At 42.5% G+C, this 9,690-nt stretch overlaps 1 protein-coding gene across 1 annotated transcript in view; it reads right to left on the bottom strand.

The window, feature by feature from the left end:
- The window catches only part of ERCC5 (ERCC excision repair 5, endonuclease), a 29,926-nt gene extending 20,406 nt beyond the window's left edge, over positions 1-9,520 (bottom strand). The window contains exons 1-4 of the mRNA XM_062193953.1: positions 9,065-9,520; positions 3,566-3,741; positions 1,434-1,549; positions 860-946 (exon numbers count right to left, since the gene is read on the bottom strand). Coding sequence (XP_062049937.1) covers positions 860-946; positions 1,434-1,549; positions 3,566-3,741; positions 9,065-9,152 — 467 coding nt within the window. The 5' untranslated portion in view covers positions 9,153-9,520. The remainder of the gene's footprint in view (positions 1-859; positions 947-1,433; positions 1,550-3,565; positions 3,742-9,064) is intronic.
- Between the last annotated feature and the right edge of the window lie 170 nt (positions 9,521-9,690).

A 9,690-nucleotide genomic window follows, 5' to 3' on the forward strand; every position in this document is an offset into this window, starting at 1 on the left:
TGTCTAGGCTTCCACTCCTCCACCTCCACTTCAAACACAGAAACCACTGAAGATGACAGGCTGTCAGAGGAAGAGAACACAGATGAGCTAAGGAGGAATGGATGGAGACTCTGCGCCAAGAGAACAGGACAGCAGGACATGGTGTTAATGGGGTGAAGATGAGTACACTGAGAAGTGCAAGGTACCTACCACACTGGGCAACAAGGACAGATGTCATCAGTGTAATTCAGCATGGTGGTGCGAGGCAACAGTGGGATGAGAATCAGTAAGCAAAAGGTAAGAAAAACTAAAAGGAGAGTCTTCATGAATTTCATATCCATGGTGCTAGTAGTGTTCAGAATGAAAGAGAATAATGAACCAAAAGTCATCAAAACACAAAGATAAGTTAGCAAATTAAAAATGTAATTTTTGAAAAATATTCAAAATGGTATAGAGAATGCATATTTCAAATGCATGAGTAAATTCCCACATGCCTCATCAAGTATTAAAGGATTTAAATCTGTCTGAATATACCCATGGATAAAATAATATTTTTCAATTTTATTTACTTTTATTTATGTGAAAGGGGCAGAGCAACAGAGAGAGAAAGAGAGAAAAGACCTTTCATCTGCTAGATCAGTCCCCAAATGCCCACAGCAGCCAGAGCTGGGCCAGGCTGAAGCCAGGAACCAAGAACTCCATCTGGGTCAGCTGCATGTGTGGCAGGGACCCAAGTACTGAAGTTATCATCTGCTGCCTCCTAGGGTGAGCATTAGCAGGAAGCTGGATCAGAAGAAGAGGTGGGGCTCCCAAGCACTCTGATCTGGCACCCACCACAACACAATGCCCATCCCTAAAATAATACTGTTAAAACATTTACCTATGTTTTTCTTCCTCTTGCAAAGGTGGTAAAACGTAGATGTCATCTTCTCTTTGAACTTGAGTAAGACTCGGGAGTGCTTCATTTCTGAAAAATACACGCGTCTTTGACTAGTAGCATTGTGAGCCAATAATCCTCCCTCACTGACTACAAAAGCCTTGCTCAGGAGGCGAAGAGGAGAAAATTCATGGGCAATGGACTTCCCCCTCTTGACCTGGCTGTCCCTGGGCTACTGCTGTGAAAAGTCAAAGCACAGTGCAGAAGCAAAAAAGAAACATGCTAGGGCTCCTGAGCCTTGGCCACAGCCTCAACCACAGTCTTGAGGAACATTCTGAAAGCACGAAGTGTAAGCCATGCATCTCTCCAGCTTCTCTATCTCATTAACAAAGCCCACATCACAGAGCAGAGAACTTTTGTTAGCTTCTGACCACCATGTCAAATACCACCCCTACCTATTCCTCTTTCCACTCCTCATTTTCGGTTGAGAGTTAACATTAGAGGAAGAGAACCACAGGGCTCTCACACAAAAATAAACAATTTTTAAATCTCTAATATTAATGTAATTTCCTCTTACCTCTTGCTTTTGAAGGCAGTTTTGAGAGCTTGTCTTTTCAAAAATGTTTTCAGAAGCTTTTCTGTAGTTTTCCTGGAATCAGTAGATGCTAAATCCTTTCTCTGCCTCCTCTTAGCCTATGAAAACAGAGAATAAAAGATTTTATCTCAAGGTATTATTCTAATAAAAACATTCCTGTGAGTTTTCTGCCCCCATGCAGTTTAGTTTGTCTGAGTTTTGTGTTTTAGTATTTCCTCCTAAATGTTCTAACAATACCTTCAGGATTCTGCTATATACAGGACACCCAGAGTTTCCATCTAAACTATTTCTTAGTGGGATAGCTCTCGTACACTCTCATAAACTTTTAATTTCTCTTAAATGTCCTTTAATATTCGAAAGAAGTCAAAAACATAATTATACATATTCAAGCAAATGCTTCCCAGAAAGAATTATCTTAATTGACCAATATTTTTCTTTAAAAGGCCATTGCTATACCAAAAAATAATTTTAAATACTGATTTCCATTCAAACATTTATGTAATTCTGGCTCTCAACATTCAAGATTGCCATGAGAAACTCAGTATGTGTCAAAACATCTTGTAAAAAATATCCAAGGAGGGATAAATGAAATAGCCCCTGTGCTTATGGTAGATGAAAGTAACCACAACCTTCCATTTTCCTTTCTCATCCTTCTAGTAAGTATTCAATCAAATAGGCTCTGGATCATTGCAAACTGAAACATTCACATCTAAACACTTTCACTGGAGCAATCAATGTCCTATGTGCTCACTTAATTAGGCAATAGCCATCTGGACAATTATAAATTGTTGAACTTGTATTTTCAACATATGGCACTTCCAAAACTTCATAAAATTAAAAGATGTTTACTTTGTTGCTTTTGTAATCAACACATCATATTGATTTCATAATACATTTTCCATGAACTTTTTGAGGTCCATATGCATGAATATCAAAACTTTCTGCACTTAGCCCGGCGCCTTGACTCACTAGGCTAATCCTCCACCTGCGGGGCCAGTACCTCAGGTTCTAGTCCCGGTTGGGGCACCGGATTCTGTCCCGGTTGCTCCTCTTCCAGTCCAGCTCTCTGCTGTGGCCCGGGAAGGCAGTGGAGGATGGCTCAAGTCCCTGGGCCCTGCACCCGCATGGGAGACCAGGAGGAAGCACCTGGCTTCTGGCTTTGGATCAGTGCAGCGCACCGGCCATAGTGGCCATTTGTGGGGTGAATCAACGGAAGGAAGACCTTTCTCTCTGTCTCTCTCTCTCACTAATTCTGCCTGTCAAAAAAAAAAAAAAAACCTTTCTGCACCAAAATAAACTTATTTTTTAATTCTATTTTTCATGAACCTTCTTAAGTATCCTAGTATTAAAGTCATTAAGTTCCATAAATACAAATGAGTGCTGTAATTTGCATTTTCAAACATTTCTTAAACTACTTCCAGATTAAATTAGTTTATAGTCTTTTTTTTTTTTTTTTTAAATTTTTCGACAGGCAGAGTGGATAGTGAGAGAGAGAGACAGAGAGAAAGGTCTTCCTTTTGCCGTTGGTTCACCCTCCAATGGCCGCCGCGGTAGGCGCGCTGCGGCCGGCGCACCGCGCTGATCTGATGGCAGGAACCTTTTATATCAAGTCCAATTTCCTTCCAGGACAATATACTTTATTCACCACTTGACAGCACAGAACACTGCTCACTCCCAAATCCAATCTTCTTTAGAAGAAGCCTTGCAATCCCTCAATGTATGTGACTGCATATGCAGTGGACATTCTGCATACAGGATTTCCATAATGTTCTGATCAAAGGCAGCTTAGCTGGAACCAATGCAGAACGTCTAAGAAAATACTCTGAAGGAAAAACTGAATTTGAAGAATGCGAAGAGTTTTAACCAAAAGTGAAATTTTATCATCACATGCATTATGCACTCTCACAAATAAACCATTTATAAGAGAAAAAACCATTTGTGTTTATCTTATTTGTTCAACATGAATTTCACAAGTAGTTGAAATTGAATTTGCTATGTGTCAAAATAAATTTTTGTTTGAAAAATTTAGCAAGAGAGATAATAAAATTTTATATGAACTTTTCTTTCTTTCCAAGGCTGCAGAAAAAAAAAAATAATAATTAGATGGTACTTACCAAAGTCTGTTTCTTCAGTAGTGGAGCATCCCCATCAAACACAAAAATAGGACGAATTCGAAAAAATAAGAGTTTGCAGAGGCGATGAAACAAAGTGAGAAGATGAGCATTTTCTATGGAGTTCCCATGGCGATCTCGGACTCCTTTAAGTGCTTGGTTTAACCAAATACTAATATCTGGGAGAATTGTTAATGGAAAACATTTTGGAATTTTGGAATCTTTTTTTTTTTTTTTTACAGGCAGAGTGGACAGTGAGAGAGAGAGAGAGACAGAGAGAAAGGTCTTCCTTTGCTGTTGGTTCACCCTCCAATGGCCGCTGCAGCCGGCGTGCTGCAGCCGGCGCACCGCACTGATCCGAAGCCAGGAGCCAGGTGCTTCTCCTGGTCTCCCATGGGGTGCAGGGCCCAAGAACTTGGGCCATCCTCCACTGCACTCCCGGGCCACAGCAGCGAGCTGGCCTGGAAGAGGGGCAACCAGGACAGAATCCGGCACCCCGACCGGGACTAGAACCTCCAGCGCCGCAAGGAGGAGGATTAGCCTATTGAGCCACGGCGCCGGCCTCTCTTCCCTCATCTTTATAACTTCAGTTTCCTAAAAACAGGTATCAGCCAAACATGGAACACGAAGCATGCATCACCATTCATTTGAAATGCTTGGTGCTGATGGAGTCAGTGGACCGATTCAAACCTTTGTTAATACTATTCACATACTGAATTTTTTAAAACCGACAGACAAGTCCTTCAAAAAATGTAATTGCAAAGAATTCCTTCTTTCAAACTTAGTGATCTATAAAGACTCTTAGTAAAGTAGCACACATTTCCTGAGGATAATTTGGCAATTCACAGCAAAAGACTTAAAAACTTGCATCCTATTTTATCTAAGAATTCTACAGCAAGAAATGATCACGGATTTTAATAAATTTACAAGAATGCTTGTTTATAACAATGAAAAGATGAGGAAACTTAAAACATTTCCAACAGGTCTTTTTTGAAAATGAAGTTATGATATATTTCTTTGCTAGAACATCAAGAAGCCTCTAAAGATGAAAGTTCCAGAAAAGTAGCTAGTGATAAGACAGTCACAAAAAGGAAGTATAAAATATACTTCCATTCATATTATGTTATGTTAAAAATAAAAACTAGAAGTTCACACCCAAAATATTATGAATAGTTATTTCTGCTAAGATTAATGCTAGTTTGTTTTCTTCTGGAATTTTCTTATATTTTTAGGTTTTTCTAAGAAATCTTTCCAAGTTTATTTTACTTGAAAGGCAGGGAAATGGAGATAGAGACAGAGACAGAGACAGAGGGGAAGAGAGAGAGAGAGAGAGAGAAAGAGAGAGAGAATCTCCCGGCTGCTAGTTCTTCCAAATGCCCCTAACAGCTAGATTTGGGCCAGGCCAAAACCAGAAGTCAGAAACTCCACCTGGGTGTCCCACATGGGTGGCAGGGATTGAAGTATGTAAGCCATCATCCGCTGTCTTCCAAGGTGCACATTAGCAGGAAGCTGGAGACTAAAATGCAGACACTCAGATGGCAGATGTGGGTGTCACAAACTGGCTTAATCTGTTGCTCTGCTTCTTTAAAAATATACTTTATGTTTGTTCATTAGAATGACCCAGTACTCTGCCAGCTCCTCTAACTCGCCATGAAAGTATTTCTCAATGGCTTTGTTAGGTCCTCTTCTTCCCTCCTGTCTACATGATCTAGTGAGACTAACTTTACCCCACACCACATCCACTCCCACACCACATCCTGTCTGTACACGTATGGCCCAAAGATTGCTCCTAAAGTTGACATCTCTACATGGTACCTCACAGACATCAAACGCCATCAAAACTGACTCCATGTCTCCTCCACTCGGCGCTCAAGCCCCCATTGCAGTGTCACTCTCATCTATCCAAGTCACATTTCTGGGTGTTGTCACAAATGATTCCCTACATTACAAGGTCTTCCAATTCTACTTCCTAATTTGGAAGGCATATAATAGCTTTTATCAATATATCATTAGAGAAAACGTTTTCAAACTTCTATAGCCTTTAGAAGATCTAAAACTCTTCTATGGCCTGCAAAGTTCAGAGTATTCTGGCCTCTTCTTTTTTCCCATCTCACTTCAAGCCATTGGCCTTTACTCTAACCTGGATATCACTTCCTGCCTCCAGGGTTTTCCCACATGCCCCTTCCTCTGCCCAAAATCCTTTCTCCCTCTCTCAATCCAGTTACCTCCTACTCTGAGGTCTCAGTCTTCAGGTTGCTTCCTGGGCCTAGATAAAGACCTCCAGTTACACATTATTATTCAAAAACGTTGTTTGTTATGAAGCAGGAATTTTTTAATGCACTAGGGATATAACAATGAACACCACAAAGTGCTTGGGCCATTATGGAGCTTAGTGGAAAGCAAGCTGTCATAATATTTAGACCTATCATAGTTAAATGCTATCATGAGCCAAGCATATACAACCCTAAATACATGAACCGAATATAGTCATGTACAAAACATGATGCTCATGCCAAAAAAGCTTGCATTTTAACAGGAAAGTGTTAAAAATAATATACTAAGCTGTAGTTGAGCAGTGAGGAAAAAATAAATAGAGCATTCCAGTCCAGCTCTCTGCTGTGGCCTGGGAGTGCAGTGGAGGATGGCCCAGGTCCTTGGGCCCTGCACCCGCATGGGAGACCAGGAGGAAGCACGTGGCTCCTGGCTTCGGATCAGCGCAGTGCGCTAGCGGCCATTGGAGGGTGAACCCACGGAAAAGGAAGACCTTTCGCTCTGTCTCTCTCTCTCTAATTCTGTCAAAAAAAAAAAAAAAAAAAGAGCAATAAAAACAAATGGGAGTTGAGGGCTGTTTAGTTGGGGAAGGCCTACCTAAGAGGCAACCAAGACCTGAATGACTAAAGGGAGCTGGGGAATAAACCACAGGGAGAGAAGACCAGCTAGACGGTGGAAGAGGTAACTGCAAGAGTTGATGTGGATGTCATTAGGTTTTCAGAAAGTGGTGTAAGGATCACCTTGGTGGATGTGTGGAATAATTATGCAGAAACCAGTTTTTTAAAAGAACTAGTTACAATGGCCCAAGTTAAAGTGCAGACTGGTGGTTCAGACCACAAGAAGGACCCCTCTGAAAGGTAGAACTCAGTGTAGACTTGAATCTGTAAGGTACTGGATAAAAGTTTCTGTTGGGAGCGTTTCTGCTTGCTACACTATCATGTAGAATTAAGTAAGTCTCTACAGAGCCCATTAATTCCACATCTGGGGCTCTCAACCCTACTACCAATTAGAACAGAATTTAAAGTTTTGAAACATATATACAGCTAAATTGCCTAAGCTTAGGCATATTCTAATTGAGGTGGGTCTTTTTTTTTTAATCAATCATAAGTAGTGCCAATTTCCAGCAGAGAGGTTCTAGCTTAAAATTTCTTAGAAAAGTAATAAACATGTAAAATTAGACAAGCTTAAAAAAAGCTGCATAATTCAACTTGACTAATTTCAACACTTTTAGGAGGCAAAATTAAATTTCTCCTAAGGCTGGAAAAGTTAAAATCTGGAACAAAGCCAGAAATCACTTTCGTGAGAAGACTCAATGCAATGGTAACATTCTGAAGAATTTTTTTAATCCTATAGTTAGTAAACTTTAAATTTGCCATTATTACGCATAACATAAAGGTATAATAACACACTTACATGCATTTTACAAATGCTAAGGTCCATAAGAAACAAAAGTTAAACTGTTACTTCTTTATTATTTGACACAGATTGAGATTATATCAACAAACAGGACAGTCACCTAAACAGATAGTAAAAAATCAATTTATTTTAGGGATCCAACAGTAAATTATGAAGCTGGTACAGTCATTGGTAAGTTCTTCTTTAACAAACAAAAAAAAAAAAAAATCTAAATATATTTCAGATGTCTGAATCTCCATTAAAATAGAGCAAAGGGAGCAGGGTGTTCTCGTGCAGCAGACTGAGCCACAGCTTGGGGTACCCACATCTCACATCGGAGGGCTAAGTGGAGTCCCAGCTTCTCCAATTCTGACTCAGCTTCCTCCTAATGCATCCTGGGAGGCAGCAGATGAGGGCCCCAGTGCTTGGGTCCCTACAACCCATGTGGGAGACAGATGGAGTTCCAAATTCCTGGTTTCAGTCTGGCCCAGCCCCAGATGTGGTGGGAATTTGGGGAGAGAATCAGCAGATGGAAGATCTCTACCACCACCACTACCCTGCCTTTCAAATAAATAATTTAAAAAAAAAAAAAACAAAATAAAGCCAACGGTAGACTGAGCACACTACATAGCACATATGAGATTATCACTGTAACCAGAGTATCTTTCATAGTCCTGTTTAACCTCTTAAAAGTGGTTTCATGTTCCAAATACCTCTTTGAGCCATCTACAAATATCCTATGTGAAATGTTTTTACCTTTCCTTAGACAATGACCTAAATAGTTTGAATACTGAACTTCATGTGTCATCTTGATTTCACAAATTCATAATTCCTCATAAGAGCTGCAATATAAAATGACCCAAATCTTTGCTTTAGTTTTTAGTGTGTCTAAAACTGTCCTCTCACCCACCCATAGATCTACGGAAATCTTTAGGATGTAATGACACGCTGAGACCACTGGATGGCAACAACAGTGCACAGTCTTTAAAAAAATCTCTTTTCCCCAACTCAAAGTACCCTGCATAAAAACCTTCAAGTCAAAAATTCATTACAGATAGATCTGAAAATTATTCACCTGGCAAAAAATAATCTCATGATACTTTAAAAATTACCAATGTCCCATTATTTCTAAGTTGTTTATATACTGAAGAACTAACTTCTTTGCTGCATTAGCAGATTCTTGAGATGTCAACCACGTCGCTCCTCCCCTGATCCTTCTGTTATTTACATAACAACTCCGACTCTCTAGGCTTATTGGTCCCCATTTTGGAAACTGGTGTAAGGTACCTGGCATAGCAGGGTCAGTCAAAAAAGCGTTTTACTTGAACAAAAATTTGCAAAAAAAACACTAACATTTTAATAATCTAAAAAAAAAAAAAAATTAATTCCAACGACACAAGCAAATCAGCCAAATACGTGCCCCAAAAAAGTCAACTCCAGGGGTAAGAAGAAAATAATTCACTGTATACTTTTGAAATATTTTCAGCGACATACAATATGAATTTAATATTTCCAAAACCATGATTTAATAAAAGTTGCCCATTAGAAAAAGAAAAGAAACGTCAACGGGGCAAGCCCAGCACGGCAGGAGATACTGAGGGTCCCCACGCCGACCCCGCGTGCCCTTCTTTTATCGCCGTGGCTTCCGCGGAGAGCTCAGCCACGGGGCAGCGGCCCGGCCTAAGGTCCGGTGCCCAGCGGCTGAGGGCAGAGCCGGGGCCGGAGCCACGCGCACCCAAGCGCCTCAGGCTCCGGGTCCCGGCCCGGGAAGCCCGGCACCCCGCAGTCGCGCGGCCCCGACCCCCGCACCCCCGCGTCCACGCGGCGTTAGGATACCGACAGCCAGGATCTTGCCCTCCAGCGACTCGGGGCTGATCTGCCGCCCGGAGCACTCCAGCAGCTTCCACAGCCCCTGGACCCCCATGAGGCCGCCGGCGGAGACCCTCGACTCGGGTTTTCTGCAACTGGTTACGCCACTGCGCGGGGCCCCGGCGAGGATGGAAAGTACCACAGAGCCCGAGGTTTACCAGGGGCAACCGGCATCGGTGATGGCGACCGGGAGCGAGAAAACCCACACCGGAGCGCTCCGCAGCGGCAGACACCGCCTCCCGGAACAAGGGCGAGACCAGGGAATGGCCGCCAGCAGGAAGGAGCGGAGCTCTGTCCGACCCGGGGCTTCAGCGCCAATGCCTGCACTCCTGAGGGAAAGCTGGGGTGAGCGCACGCGACACCGCGGACACCGCTCGCCTTCTCAGGTGGGTCCGCAAACCCACTAGAAATGAGGCCACTCGGCTTCCGTCTGATGCGACGCCAGGAGCGGAAGCCCTGCCCTCGCGCTCTGACGTACATTCGCTGCGCCCGCGGCGCGCCGGAAGTGAACGAGAGCGCCACTGCCCCGTGCCGCCGTGCCGAGGTGAGGGTTGCACGCGCGGCTTTTAGGGTCAGCTTCTGCTTCATTGCGC

This window comes from Lepus europaeus, chromosome 6, assembly GCF_033115175.1.
Source record: "Lepus europaeus isolate LE1 chromosome 6, mLepTim1.pri, whole genome shotgun sequence".
In the NCBI taxonomy this organism is placed as follows: Eukaryota; Metazoa; Chordata; class Mammalia; order Lagomorpha; family Leporidae; genus Lepus; species Lepus europaeus.